General features: G+C 34.7%; 2 protein-coding genes across 2 annotated transcripts; both read left to right on the forward strand.

Moving 5' to 3' along the window:
* The first annotated feature begins 727 nt into the window (after positions 1 to 727).
* LOC131667200 (probable salivary secreted peptide) lies at positions 728 to 1,096 on the forward strand. The gene has a single exon (XM_058940472.1). The coding sequence runs from the start codon at positions 728 to 730 to the stop codon at positions 1,094 to 1,096; it is 369 nt and encodes a 122-aa protein (XP_058796455.1).
* Positions 1,097 to 1,451: 355 nt separating this feature from the next.
* Positions 1,452 to 3,409, forward strand: LOC131667112 (probable salivary secreted peptide). Its single transcript, XM_058940324.1, has 2 exons — positions 1,452 to 1,973; positions 2,128 to 3,409. Exons 1-2 carry the CDS (start codon positions 1,917 to 1,919, stop codon positions 2,500 to 2,502), a joined length of 432 nt encoding a protein of 143 aa, XP_058796307.1. The 5' UTR covers positions 1,452 to 1,916; the 3' UTR covers positions 2,503 to 3,409.
* The last annotated feature ends 12,735 nt before the right edge of the window (positions 3,410 to 16,144 follow it).

The raw sequence follows: 16,144 nt of genomic DNA on the forward strand, positions 1-16,144 counted from the left end.
GAAAAGCGTGCCAACCAAATTTTTTCAAAACATCAATTGTTACGATTAAGGAGACTTTCTAGGGCCTCTAATTGAGATTTTAGGGCTTGAAAAAAATAAAAATAAAATCATTTACCAAGTACTTCAAAATAAATAAATGTTCATGGTGATAACTTGTAAAGGCAGAATCGGTTTTTACAATGAAATTTGCCCGAGACTATTTACTAATTAATTATTCGCTACTAAGTGGTTTTCCTCGTCACAAACTATTAAAATGATTTTTACAACACAATAAAGAAAACTCATTGTTTTCACTGCCTAACTTAAGCTAGTGCCTATGAACTACAAATATAACGATGTTATAAATTATTGTAGCCTTATCAAATTCACACTTATGAATTATTTTTGCGCGTGACTTAGTAAGTATCGAAGATAAGAGATATCAGACCAAGAAGTATAAAAGTTATCAGTGATAATTACATTGCAATTGTTGCATATTAACGACCACGGGACGAGCAAGTTAGATTTAAGGTATTACCACTAATTCAGTTTAATATAATACCGTTTGGCAGATCATTTAATATTCATTTGTATTTATTATTTATAGTATTTTAGATAATAATTATATGTGAAAATAATCTAAATGAGACAAGTGGTGATTATGTATTCTTTCATATTGTCATAACTTGTTGATAATTTCAAAATAAATTAACCAATCGAATCAGTTTTCAGCAAAGTAAAATCTAACATGTTCTATCAACGTATTATCCTCGTTGTCGTCTTCTCGGTCAGTGTATGTCCAGCATTAACAAGTTTACCAAGGCCTAAAAATGTAATCATTGGATCTCGTCAATACGGCGATCTTTTAACCCATCGTGAAATCATTCGGAAGGACTCCAAGTGGTTGCAAGTCATCGAAGTTCACAAAACCTTCACCACTGATCACGGTGAAAAAATCACTCAAGTCCGTTTGATAGATCAGAATCAGGATGGTCAAGGTGCCATTGCTACAGTAACAGTCGGTGGACCTGGTTTTACTTTTGTCACTGTTCACTTCCAAAGCACGCGTGGAAAGAGTATCGAATTTATTGCTGAAATCTACGGAATAGTTAAATGATTAAAAAAATTTTTGATAAATGAAATGATGTTTACGTTACTACTATGACTTCTTAAATTCTTTACTTTTGAGAAGCATCGTAACTTCGTACATTAAGTTTTTTGTTAGTCATTCTTTTAGTGTTTACAAGTTTAGTCTTTTCTACTACTGTAAAAAAAATCTATACATAAGTTCATTTTATCAAACATTAAAAACAAACGTTTATTGGAAGAATTACTAATTATTTATATTGTTTACTTCTTAGAAATAAAAATGTTTAAGAAGCTAGCTCAACTTTTTGAGCTATAAGTAAATTCTAAAAGAAGTTAGATAAAGTGGTTACTAACAATTATTTATATTTGTAATAATTATATTTTTAAAGTATCTAAGTATTTAACAAATTTGTTCATAAAGCTATCCATAATATTTATCGAGATATACGTATTGAAAAAAATGGCTTTTGTAATTATTAGAAAAATGCTGGACTGAATATATCTTGCTAAATGGATCAACCTAACAAATATAATAACCAACTGGAAACTTCAACTTTTTTTCGAATAACCGTTTCTGTCGCATCAATGCAGCTGCGTAAAAAATTATGTAATAATTTGTAAATTACGTTCTGTTCAAGGCCGTGTAAACTTTTTTTCACGCTAATCTTTCGGGGATAGACGTTTTTCGTATAATTCTTTTTCCTGTAAATAATATTAAATAATTGATAATTTGATTACTGATATGAATGAAAGATTGTTTCCTATAGAGAGCGTAATCGAAAAACGATGATATGAATCAGCTCGAATAATCTAGAAGACGATTATATCGATAAAGACCTTCTATAAGAATGAACAACAGTAACATTGAATCGTCAGTCTTTTGGTTTCTATCAACGTGCATCCAGGTATAAATAATCTTACAATCTTTTACGAACATAATGTTTTGCGCGAATGTAATTATTAGGCCACTGCGATAATAAGCAAAAATAATTTTTAATAATTTAAAACTTTTTTAATAATTATTAAGCCATTTCGATAATAAGCAAAAATAATGTTTAGAATAGAAGAAAGATGTTTTCTAAACGTGGGACTCTCAGCTTTGTGCTATTGGCAAGTGTTGCTCTGGCTCTAATCGCCTCAACGGAAGCCGCAAACTTGATTATCGGCACTGTGGGTCCACGCGATCATCTGGCTCAACGCGAATTTTTGAAGAAGCCATCCAAGTGGATGCAAGTTATTACTGCCGACAAAACTTTCACTACTACGTCAGGTGAGACGATTTCACAAGTGCGATTGTTGGATCAGAATAAGAAAGGAAATGGCGCCACTGCTTCTGTTACTGCTGGGGGACCTGGTTTCAAATACGTTAGCGTTCACTTCAAAAGTAAACGTGGACACAGTATCGACTTCGCCGCTGAGCTCTATGGACAGTAAATTAAGCTATTGAGCGTCGACAGTATGCCAAAACAGCTAATAGTCTAGATTGTTAAGGAGAACTTACACTGAAAGATTTCAATAAAAGTTTGTTTCGATCAAAATTAATTTTTATGGTTTCATTCGATACGGTCTTATTAGCTCAGGCTTAATTCATGAAAATATTAAGTCATTTTCAAATTTTTGTTAGTTGGCTTCAAATAAAACTAATCAGCGATGAAGTGTTTATTGATTATAACTTTTCTGGAGATATACTACTTACTTTTTATCAAAAAGATAACATACTTAATTTGTGTAATATTCCGAGATAAATGTAAAATAGTCAATGAGTACTCGTTGATATTAGTCGTTCTTAAGTAAATCGAAAAACGTTTTCTCGTGACTCGCATTCAACTCGTACAGTTAATTCGAATTCCCAACTTAGTAATATATGCCAGAAGAAAAAGCACGTACACGCGTCTATGTGCCTTTACGCGAGCGTATTGGGTCGTATAATAGAGGGATGGCGAGAAAGCGATAATTAGATGCCTGTGGCGCGCGCGGCCGCAAATGTCAGGCTGTCGGAAGAGCTGTCAACCAAGCTAACGCGGAAGCTCAGTATGCTGCTAGCTGCTGCTGCGTCACGGAAATCGGGAGAGAGAAAGAGCCGCGACGCCTTTTCAATTGCCACTGCAAGAGTTTTTGATGCAAAAAAGCTTGCGCTTCTATAATGAATTGTTGTAGATGATGTTTGTATAAGCCTTTCAATAAATGCTATGCGCATTGGCTTCATCGAGTACACTTGGTTAATAGTATGGAGAAGAGATGATTTCTTTTTTATTATTCCGTGGAAAGCTATGAATTTCATTATAAAAGGAATACTACACAGTAGAACACTTCATTAAAATTAAGCAATAAAAGATTCTCGAACACAATTTGAATGATAATTGGAGAACATTACCCGGAATATGAATAAACACTCAATTAAGTTAAAGTATTCAAAAAGACAAGGCGTTGAAACAGTCATTTTGTCAAAAAAATTAAACATTTATCTGTATACACTTCCGCGTGATTGTTAATGAAAACTTTTTACAGAAATCTATAGTCATCGGGACACTATAAGTGGCCGTTAAAAATGTCGAAGGTGACGGTGACATTTACGATTAAACACTACGCGATATCAAAAAATGAAAAGCAACTAAACTTGGAAAATGGAAGAAAAGTCACGTTATTTGACAAATATGAAAGCGTCAAGTACACTTGTCGCGTCGATCGTTAAGTGACGAAGCAAAAGCGTCATATGTCATTTAGTACACGACTGCGAGTTAAAAAATACAAAGTAAGAAAGTTGTATTGAAAATGGTGAAAAATTCATTGCATCCACTTTTTCTTTCATTTCTCGGGTGGAACTCAAAGATGCTTTCGCTTGAACCATGTAAATCACGACATTTAAATACTCTGACTTTCGAGAATGGTTCTACTATCTTTTCCTTTCGACATGCGTATCTTGTTAATAATGTCCTTAGTTTTAATTATGATTTTTACACTTTCTTTATAAAGCGAATGTCGTTGAGAATTTCAATTTGTATGAAGGATGAAAATTCTCTATTTTTAACTGAAAAAAAAAAAATAGGTTTTCAAGTAAAATTTACAAATCTAAATTAGTAACAAGACGTAGTAAGCTAGTTTTTTCTTAATGCTTTCTATTTCCACGTAAAATGAAAAATCTCAAAGCTACTCGCTTAATAACACGCAATAAACAACAACGGAGCTAAACGAATACTTGATGGCGCGTATATTTCTGTGAATGCACGTCGCAAGCGCGCAATGAGAGACGTGGGAATATAACGTTTCGAAAATGCGCACATACGCGTATATGCAGGAGTATAGAGATGTGCGAGTGTGTACGTGTGCATTCGATGATCGATAGAATTCGAAGCGCGCGCGTACGTCGTACGACTTTTAAGCGGTTCACGTTCGAATTCACACATGCGGCACATATTACTGTCATTTAGCACCCTCTCGTGCATATATATATGTGTGTGTGCGTGTGTAGTTCAGGCCATTTCATAGTAGCAACACGCTCTCGCTCCCCGATATATTTCGCTTACGCGAGATCTGAAAGTTTTTCGATTGCTGCTGCTCTCTTTTTTTTCTTTCTCTTCTTGAATGGATGGGGTGGCCTTTATTCTGCATTGAAGTTTTTCTTTTATATAGCTGAAAGCTGGTTTGCATATTGTAAAAGTGAAAAAAAAACATTGTAGTTGAACATAGTAACAAGTTTTACTTGAATCGAATGATAAAAATGACTGGAAAGAGTACTCGTTTATAGTTATCCGAATCCGTACGCAGACAATTATTTGAACGGACTGATGGCCATTGATTTGAATAATTTAAATTACGACTACACTCAAATTAAAAGTATCCGGAAAAACTAAGGAGTAACAAAAGTGAGATCCTAAAGTGCAAAATATTTTATCATGAAATCAATATGCTAATTAATGAGATATTTTTGTCAGAAGTTTGATAACTTACTTATGAATTTAAGGTAGTTTATGCGAATTAATCAATGTAATTCGAAGTATTTTGACCAGGTAATTCAATAGAAAAAATTGTTAATTAATAATTTTGCAAAATTTTCGATGGACAAACTTGAGCTTTCAATGTGCAGTATTTCATGGAATTCATAGAATTCCTCTTTTAATGATATCATTATTTCTTGAAGTTCTTTTGAGGGCTGAATAGCAACAGAAACCGAAGCAATCAATAATGCAAGACCGAAAAGCATATTCAGATGCAAAAATCTGGTCTTTTAAGTATTCATCATTAAGAAACTTAGTAAAATCCTTTGAGATGAGCTTTAAAAATAATGCTGTCATAACCAAAGTGAATATAAAGAACAATCAATTGAGTATTGTTATTATTTTTAAAAGCATGGCACGGAAAACACGTTTCACAAATTCACGTGGCTCATCCGTTCAGTGGCTTTGAGTACAAAAGCTAATTAGTTTAGTATGGCGCAACATTCAAGATAATTGATGCTTAGAGAGATGAATTTTTGTTGAATGAATACTAGCTGTGTTCGGATTAAGGAATAACAATGTTATAAATAACTAACGGTAATTTATGTCGAATACTATAAATGTATTTGGTATCCATATGAAATTCATTAATATACCAAAAATTTTCTTAAGACAAACATTATCTTATTTTCAGAAAATATTTTAATATTTATGTCATTTCTTTTCCAAAATAAAAAAATATCTAATTTTGAAATGATATTAGCATAAAAAATTCATTACTTCTTTTAATAAATAAATAGCTAAAAATAATAAATCTTACAACAAGAGTTATGTTTTAAATTAAAAACATTGAAAATTAAAAAAAGCAAAGCACAAGTAGGACAGTTTATCATTGTGTTTGCTTATGTGGTTCTATTGATGTTTCATAATTGCACAGATCTTAAAATAACAAGATTATTTATGGAAAACATATAAAATCACTCGCTGCATAAAAAAAATATCTTAAATATTGCTGTATTACTTATAAGAGTTTTTCTTAGAATAAAAACTATGTTTCTTAAATTACGAATTTTCCTTCTTATTTGTAAAGGAAATTCAAAATAACAGTATATTTTCAAATAAGAAACATGCTACTCGTTAGAATAAAATAATCAAAAATTACTTGAAGCAATAATATTTATTTAGTTGACAATATGATTGATCGGTGCAGACAATTAAGGAAAGAAATAACTTTTTGACATTTCGTTGTTACAAACTTGTTAATCTCGTCAGAACTTTTATTATGAAAAACAGAATGAATAAACAACATGAAAAACAAAAAAATAGTATGTAAATCAGATTGATACAACAAACAAAACAACTTAAAAAATAATAGCCTAAAATTGCTATGATCAGACCAAATACATGTAGTCTTACAATTACGATTTGATTTTATATACTCTTCTACCCGATCTTTGATCCGTAGTAGGCTTGTAATAGGATTGTATATATTACTCAGTTTAGCAGTAGTCTCTTATTATCATTAAAACTCTTAATATGTAGTATTTCTGAGACCAAGCTCTTCCTTCAGTTAAACTCGAAATCCAAAATGTTAAGGCCAATCCAAACAAAATTGCGATTAAATTTTTTGTTATGTATCACCGCATCCTTGTTTTTATTATTCTTATGATCATTAGTAAGTATTTTCTATGTCCGTATAGTTTCGTACAACCCTATCGCATTATTTATAATTCAGTTTATACACTGTTGGTCCGACCAATTTTTATAGTCGTATTCTTGTCCAATTTTATTATCGTTAATCTCTACTAAACATAATTTTTCCTATACTCTAAAGACTTTTCTTATTCACACGATTTGCTTTTCTTTCATCTAAATTTATTTGTTCATTTATTTTACATCGTCTGTATCGATTTATGCTAATAATACATTGCTATGACGTTTCTCTCTCTCTCTCTTTCTCTTTTCCTTTCTAATAAACTCTGTATCGCAAACATTTTTCTAATACTTTCTCATTCATTTGGTCATACTCAGCTGTATCATCGCTATAATATGTAGATAGGTGCGCAAAAATCGGCCATACAAAAATTTTTTCGTTAAAATTCACAAAGGTATACATTCATTGACGCCATGATTTACAATTTGTTCTCATTCGATGTCAAAACTAAAACAAGTCTCTGGCAGAACTTAATCACCGTATAATCCTAATTTCCGTAAGCTAATCCACATTTATGAGGTGAACTTCTCTCTCACACACACGCAGGCAAAGTTATCAAGGCAAATCGTCATCTCACAGCTAAGGCAAATGTATAAGTGGGAGTAGGGAAAGCCTCATAGCGGTAAACTAATCCCTAAATAACCGCGATGTAATACTAATAGGAGGCGCGCTGCCGGCGGCTGTGGCTGTTGGGGGCTAAGTGAATTAGCCTCAAGTTTAATCTTAAGTTGAGCGAAATCTCATCCCTCTCTGTCTCTCTCTCTCTCTCTCTCTCGTCCCTCTTTGTCTCTCTCTCTCTCTCTCTCTCTCTCTCTCTCTCTCTCTCTCTCTCTCTCTTTCTCTCCCCATCTTCACTAATACGCATAAAAATATTCAGCTGGAATGGCTACAAATCGTGCAAGTTTCGTCGACAACGAACCAAGTTTAAAGCAAAACGGCTCGCCTGTCACGAAACCCGTACGTCTGCGTCCGAGAATGACGTTCGTCTCTTCTATCGTTTTCCCATCCTTGGCTGTATGTTGTTTTGCTGCTGGTGTTCTGCTGCTGCTGCTGCTGCTGCTGCTGCTGCTGCTGCGATGTAAATCGAAATGCCTCGAGGCAACGGCAAGAGGAGTCATAATTAAAATCGGCGCCGTCGAGCGGAATTACGGAAGTGCAAGTCCGGATAATTCGGGGATGATGTAGTAGCAACCCCTCCATCTGAAAAGAACCTTTTTCCATCTCTGCGTACGCTCTTCAAACTACGTTCGATTTACACGAAACAGGGGGTGTTAACACTGCGAATCGAATGTTGGATATTATCTAGAAAATGGCGTAAATTATGTATCTGCGATGTTGGTTTGTCTTATAAATGTTGATGACAATGTTTTGGTCGAGTTCTTAAAATGATTATCTCGAAATTAATTCTGCTTTACGAAAAATTTCATTGAGCAATAGTTAAATAATAATTAATAGTATTTTATAATAGTTAATAGTATTTTTATTTTAATATAGAGATATCGATGCAGTCTTACTACGTTTCTTTTTATAAAAGTAGATTTGCTCAGTTTTACTTTCAGCGACATTCGAATTGGAACGTTAGACCACAAATCAAATAAAGTGACGTATGTACTGGTGTGTGCCTGCGTGAGAACCGTAATTAAAGGTAACGAGTGTGTGTAATCTTTCAGAAACCACTGTGATACTTTACTTTGTTATAATAGTTTCTTTTTTGAACAAAACAAAGGATACCACAAACATTTAGACAAAAAATTATAAAAAAAATTTAATAGTCTTATGTTTGATTTTCCATTTACGACATTATTTCGATAAGCTAAAAGCAGGGAAATAATTTCTTTATATTGAAGTATGTTACTATACAAAATTTGATTTGTTTAGTTATTGCATTAATACTCAATTTACTGCATATGCTACTTTTTTCTGTAAAGGGCACAGAAATAAGGGAAGACAGATTGCCTTCAATATACTACATGCAGCAATTTTTCGGGTATTTGGTTTAAGTTAAAAATCACCAAATTTTCACATTATAAAACAGAAATTTTCGTGAGGATTTACTCACGATATATATTATGCGAAATGATTCTTGAGAAATGAAAAAATCCCACTTAAAAATGTTTAAACAAGTTTTTTTTTATTCGCAGTCTCATCCCATTCTGAAAATAATCATTAAGCGATGCGTTGTTATTTGCATAACAACCAGTACATACGAAGTGCAGCTCGGCGAGCGAGATCATCAAGTTTGTGGGCGGAGGTTTATAGTTTCAGGATGGCTGCTACACTTAACATAATTACGCGGACGGTGAGAGTTTCGATGCGTCTCGAGTACGTACATACGCGCGCCACCCGATGAGTATATAGCTTATATATACATAGTGGGGGTAAAGATCGATACCAAGTAAAAATACTCTATATACTCGTATATTCGATCCTCAAGCGCTTATTAGATTCCAAAGCTACTCGCGTCAGTGTGATTGTGATGCTCGAAATTTCATTTCGTTGGATACCATCCTTTTCAACAATATATATTTCTCAAAAAAAAAAGACTAAGTACACTCTTGGAATTGAATTCGAACCTCCCCGATAAGCCCTCCGTCAAAGCATCGACGTAGCTAGGAAATATATTCGTTCCTCTAAAAGACCTTCGTCATAGCGATGGAAATAGGGAGACGAACACCAAAGAGAAGTTCCTTTTTTTTGCTCGGTGAAAAGCGAAAAAAACGAACTTTCCAATTGCGGACAATGTCAATGGGTCAGACTAATCTGTCATCGAGGACAGTATCAAAGGCATGTGCGTAATTTTTGGAAACGAAGAGTCCTTTGTTCGAAAGGCTGATGGAATGCTATTTGTTTTCTTTTGCAGGGACAAAGGTGGAATGATGATTTTTGAAAGATGCGAGGCGACAATTTGAGTGCTGGATTCTTTTTGAATGTTTGGTTTGTACTTTATGTAGACCGCAAAAGACATGTTCTCATAACGCAATGCAGTAATACTTGAGAACTATTTAAGAAGAAAGTTGATGTTGGTTTTTTTTACTTCGCACAAACACTCACTGTATTCAAATTAGTGAAAACATCCGTATCTATATCAGCTAAAGAAACCTTGACGCATTCATTTTTATTTATTGTTTTTCAAAGGTTCGCTTCGCAGGGAATAGAATTCGGTGGCTCACGCTCGGCCGCACAGAGAGCGAGCAGTTTAATTCGATTTCGCAAGCCGAAACGTCAATAACCGCGTATAAAGCCATTATGCGAGTAGCGGACACTGCTGCAAGCCTCTCTCTCTCTCTCTCTCTCCTCGCCAGTATGTCCAGCTAATTACTTTGGGCACGTAGCGAGGAGCCTCATTGATTTTTTTTTTTCATTTTAAGTTGGTAATTTTGTTAAGATTTTTATTGAATTGATTCGACAATTTACACGAATTAATACTAAGTAAATAGCCTGTAAATTGATTTGACGCTTAAAATATATTGTTTGCACGAGGCGAAGTATGTACATAGTCATGTTCTTCGTGTCAAATCACTCGAAGTTACAATATTTAATTAGGAAGGACAGTTTCGTGACGGCAAGTTCGCGACAGCAAAGAGTTCCACGATAAAAAATGTACTCGAGTATGGGTGAAACTTAATTTGTAACATATATGGTACATGTGTCGCGTTGACAAAAGCTTGCATGAAAAAGATGAAAAAAAAGGAAGGATCGAAATTCACCTTTTTCCGCGTCCGCTCACGAGCTTTTAAATGAATTAGTCGAACAACTCGGTTAACAAAATTAGCTTGTATATTAGGGTAGCGGCAAAGGGAGCGCGCACACAACCACTTAAAACCTCGAGGAATAGAATTAGCCATCGTGCATGCTCTCTCTCCCTCTCTCTCTCTCTCTCCCTACTTTTATTTATTTATTTTTTTAATTTTTTGATTGATGATACGAGCGGTTTATTGTTATTTTCATGCAAAGTTATTTAAGATGATTTGATAAAGAATTTATTAGATTTAGCATTTTTTACTGGGTATTCACAAACTTGCATTATTTATTAGAGCGACTCGGTGTTACTTATGTTACCTTGATTTTTTCATTATGAATCTCAGAAAATTCTTATCTTTATCAAATCTAATAGTGATTTGAATTTTATTTAAAATTTAACAGACGCTCAACAAGCATCCCTCAAACGAAAACTTCTATTAATTTTCTATTGCAAACGAGTCAAGTTCCATCGCGCATTAGCCCATCGAATTTTACTTATACGAATCGCAATCCAAACACTTGCGCGTAAAAAGAAAGAATCTGATGCAACAACTGTTTCACAAATACCACATCAAACAATCCCTTTTAACAAACTAGATCGACAAAAAAAAGAGTGACGAAGTTGAGTGACGGCAGCAAAAAAAAAAAAAACAACAATCCGACGTGCGCGCGCTTTTCGACAAAGGGAAACGGCCGACTTATCGCGTAAACGCGAATAAATAGAAGTGAAACTCCTCTGGTGCTCCGGCCAATCGTCGATTAACTTCACATTGTGCGCGAGTTTCGCGGAAATGTCGGAGCAGACAATGAAGCCGTCGCGACTGCTATTCTGATACCATTCAAAAGTCGTCTCCGCGCGCGCACGTACATGTATAGCGTCGAGCCAAGCAGCGGGCACACCACCGCCATTGGCGCGCTTTTCTTCGCCGTCGACGTTTGCCAGTGCGCCGCGCGCGAATGCGTTACAACACATTCATTGTGCTGTATATCCTTTCTGCCGCCCGAGAACCTTCCTATCCGGTTGCAGACAGACGCGGCAATCATGTAATTGGGTTGCTCCTGCACTTAATGCAACTCAACTTTCATTTTTTTACGCGAAGCTTTGCCACGATTTTTACTTTCGCCACAGGAAAGTCGTCGTGAAATCTTATTCGATTCTGAAAATAAGAACAACTTTCATTAATATGTATTGCTATGGACCATAAGAAATCAGAAGATGCTCTCAAAATGACAAATAGATGTGAAATTTCAAGCGATCTATCGCAATACAAGATGTTACCAATATCAAGGAGCATCTCACTCGAAATCGGAAATCTCTTCGAAATAAGAAATGTGTTTGTATATATATATTTTTCAACTTATGAACGTTGACGATCGAAATTTAAAAGAAAAAAATGTTTCTCGGAGTGTTTTGCTTACAGCAAACGACAAACTAATCAAACTTTTCGAGATTGTCATGTCCCACCTACAAACGAAATTTCATCCACAGGTAATATTTGTAAGGCGCATAATACAGTTGAGGCAATTCACCAGCTTAATCAGTCCGAAGTGGGATTCTTCATTTTACGAGTGAGCGAACTCGTTTCCGTTGGAAACAACTCAATTTCTAGCCCGGGAGAGAGAGAGAGAGAGAGAGAGAGGAGTAAGTACGTCCGATTAGTCGTATAACGACTCAATCGCCTTTTCAAGTTTCCTCAAAGCTCGTTCAATCATCCAGACATTAAAATAACGTTCCTATTCTTTGGCCTCGGAAAAATGAGAAAAAATAGGGACAAGGCCTTTTCCGTAAAATCAGTTTCTGTATCCTATGCGTTCATATTAATTGTTGCTACTTTTCCGTAGCTTCTGCCTCTTTAATCTATCGATTCTTTCTTATCTTCTTTTTCCACTATTTTATTTTCGACCACCTTTGTTGCTTATTCATGAGACATCATTAATCAATCAAAATCTTGCTTGTCGTTTATTTCTTTTTTCGCAGTTTAGTCTGTTATTAATGTGATCGGTGAAATGAGAAAATGATAGAATACAAATCAAATCCATCAGAACAAGTCCTCCTTACGCGCTTTGAAATATGATAATTTTGCCAACAAGTGTATCTTTCCTCGTGAAATTTCAAGAAATTACGTATCAATTTACCAATGTAGTCTTTAATTTCTAATGTAAATTCTCGTCTGCTAGCAATTTTTCCCAAGAAATATTTCGGCTAAGGAAACATTGATTACGTAACACACTGTCGCACTCACAAAGGTTTCATCTCTGGGGCAGTGTTACGTTCCATTAGTTGACTCGATCGGCGCCAGCCGCGGTATAAATTATCTTCACGAGCAGCTAATTGAAAGGAAGCAACTTACAAGAAGCAACAAAATACATAAATAAATTGAATATAAAGTCGAATTTATATCGTGGAAAAAAACGAGTCACTCTCGTCGTCGCGCTTCGTTTCCTTTCGTTCAATGAGACGACTGTATAATGAACAACCGGATGCCCGTTGTTTATAGAAGACTTGTGATAAAAGTGGGTCTTTCGTCAAATTTCCAAGCCTTCGTTTTCTTCAGCAATAGATTAACTTTCTTTCCCCTCAAAAGTCTACATCTGCGCACTTCGCTTTTCAAAAGATTCAATATATCCCGGGTTAACAATTTTATACACTATCTCAAGAAGACTTTACAGCCTTTTCTCCACACGGAGAGACTTAATCAACAATTAAATGAGCATCTACCCCTACTACCCTCTCCTTCGAGCAATTCATTGCTGCAGAGAAGACTCGTAACTCGGGCGCGGAGATATATACTGCCGAGTGCCAATTCAACGCTGTGCATTTTTCTTTCTCGGCGAAAAAAAAACGAAAGCGAGAGGGGGGGGGGAGAGGAAAATCAATATTGCGCGACGAGCGAGGAATCCGGACTGCCGGTTATGAGGTGTGATATGTAATCGAGAATGCGTGAGGTGAATACATATACAAGGAAAAAAGCTATTGAGGATTCAATGTCTCTCTTTGTTTGCCGAACGGTCTTGTTTTTTTAAAAACGCACTCGGTTACTCTACTCATGGTGTGATTTTTGTTTCTGTTTGTATAGCGTTAGGATTAAACGATACGATGTTTTTTATTTCATTGGTATTGATTTTCTATAAAAACATTTTACTGTAGTGTGGGGATTTTTCTTAAGAAGGCTTTATAGGATCTTTACCGAACAAATCCTCGCTTAATTTTTATCTTTTTTCGATGATTTTTTCGTGATCTAATTGGTTAAGATACAGTCACGTGATATACTGTTATGACAGCATATATACGTGTCGATGTGGTTTCGAGTTGAGATTTTAGTAATGAAAATTTATTTTATTATAATTGATACAGAGAATTTTCAGGATAATGAAAATAAAAAAAGTATGCTACAATGTTATTATTTTTATATTCATTTTATGTATCTAGCAGCGATTAAGTCGTTTGGTAAAAGAGGTTATTATGCTTGAAATTATTCAGATAATCTGATATTTGAACGTGTAAGATTGAAAAAAATGTTGCAATATCGTAGTCTTAATTAAAAGAGTAGGATAAACGTTTAATAGTAATTTAACCCGTATAGTTCAAAAGAACTGTAGAAATTGTTAATCAATATGACAAGAAATGAAAACAAAGGTGAAAGCGCGCGAAGCGCGTCTCATGTCCTTTAAGTGTAGAAAAAAATGAAAATCTCTTCAGAATAAGAATCAATTTCTAATAGGAATAAGAAAATATGCTTTCTATCGTCATGAGAAAGCTTATTAGAAAGAACTAAAAATCGATTTTATTTTAAGAAATGTTTTTAATTGAAGTGTGATTATAGCTTATATATTTTAAGCAATCCTTCCTAAAATGAATTTTCCTTCATTCAATAAAACTATATTTCTTTAACTAGGCTGCCATATTTTTAATGTAAATTATAAGCGATATTTCACAAGTATCTCATTAACTATTAAGTTGCCAATGAAAGAAAAATCGTATGAAACACAAATGTAATATATCCTCATTACATAGTCGTAAAAATACAGCGAAAATCCGTTAGGCCAGCAAAAGGAATTTATTGACTAAGCGTAATTCGTACAGATAGTTTTTCCATCAGTGAAAATACGCGACGTTAGACCCGTAATAGCTTCTGCATAAATCGCCAATAAAAAGAAAAAAAAATCGTTCTCTTTCTTTTACTACTTTTAGCATGGAGGAAAATGTCAATTACACACATTGCGGGTATTTTTCATCGTTTTCAAAAACGAGGCAAATTTTGAGTTACTGTTCTCATGCATTATTTGCATGCTAATTAGCCTGATGCACGTTGGATAATTACTTTAATGTAGTATCCTACTTCTGTGAGAAAATGTATGGTGATATATTACCGTATTTCTCTTTTTCCGCGTGCAATTCATGCTAATTGCTTTCTACGTCGAAAGCTAAACTCGGAGACATCTCTTGAAACAAAAATCGCCATAGGAAAAAAAAGAGTAGCCTTGAAATTAAAAGGGCATCTTGACTGTATATATCTGGCATTCGCGGACTTTTTTCTTTCGAAGCGCCAATCTAAGTTGCCCGCGGAGTTTAATTATAGGCGTTCGTTCGCTTGCAACGACACTGATCCGACGAGTTAACGAGTAATAAGGGTAAAGCGAAAGACACCGAAGTCATGGTTGTAACTTTGTAGCTTTTTCTTCATTTTTTTTTCTTATCGACGTAAATTCTTATCCGACCTTATCGTTCGAAAACTCAACGCTTTTAGAGAGTTTTATTGCTTTCATCGCAGTGACTTAATTGTTTTGTTTACTTTTATCATTACTTCGACGCATGATTAACGCTTTTTTTCAATCAAGGCAGAGTAATATTCATTGCTAATTGTTGCAGAAATCCACTCAATTCGTTCAACAGCAACATTGAGCGAAATCCCAGCACGCTGCACCCGCGCAATCCCCCAAAACACAGAGCTGCGTTTTAATCGTCAATCAAGTGCGTTTAAGTACAGCAATTTCATTTAGGTGTCCGCCGTGGTGGCGCGTGTGTGACGCATGATAATCGGTGACGAAATGGAGGGCCACTTTATGCGAGATCAGTTTAATAGAAACACTGGTTTAATGCTCTTGATTTTGGCTGAAACATCGAAAGGATTATGTTGCTGATGGCTAGTCCAAACAGGTGATAAGTTCTTATCAGTTTCGATTCAAAACGTCTCAATATTTTTTTCCCGACGTTACAAATCTTTGCCATAACCAATTCGACCAAGAATTTAACAAACAATTGTTTTTGATTGGAACCTTTTCTATGTGCATATTTTTTACAGCATAGAAGTGATTATAAGATTTTTTGGGATCTCTGATAATAATTTAAAAGTTAGATTTTCAATATTTAAATAAGCCGATTCTATATAGCCCATTTTTTATAAAACACATATTGAAAAATTATTTGTGGAGAATAATATTAGAAGGCATAGCAGCATCTCAGCTTTTACGTTATGAGAAAACCGATTTTCGAAAAGAAATTTTATTATTGAAAACGAACGTATAAAACGAATGGAGCAGTAATATTATGAAAATACTGATTTCCATCTAAAAAAATCACATTTTTTCCCAGCATATAGAATGGTACTAAAGCATTCAGGACGACAATTTTTCTTCATGACTGGGTTTACATATTTCACCTGACATCAATAACTGTCGATTTCTC

This window comes from Phymastichus coffea, unplaced genomic scaffold, assembly GCF_024137745.1.
Source record: "Phymastichus coffea isolate CEN01 unplaced genomic scaffold, Cenicafe_Pcof_1.1 PCOF00063, whole genome shotgun sequence".
Lineage (NCBI taxonomy): Eukaryota > Metazoa > Arthropoda > Insecta > Hymenoptera > Eulophidae > Phymastichus > Phymastichus coffea.

Coding starts and splice junctions, on each gene's coding strand:
- LOC131667112 (XM_058940324.1), top strand. CDS start 1,917: ATGAACAACAGTAACATTGAATCGTCAGTCTTTTGGTTTCTATCAACG. Junction 1,974..2,127: donor TTCTATCAACGTGCATCCAG/GTATAAATAATC, acceptor AATAATGTTTAG/AATAGAAGAAAGATGTTTTC.
- LOC131667200 (XM_058940472.1), top strand. CDS start 728: ATGTTCTATCAACGTATTATCCTCGTTGTCGTCTTCTCGGTCAGTGTA.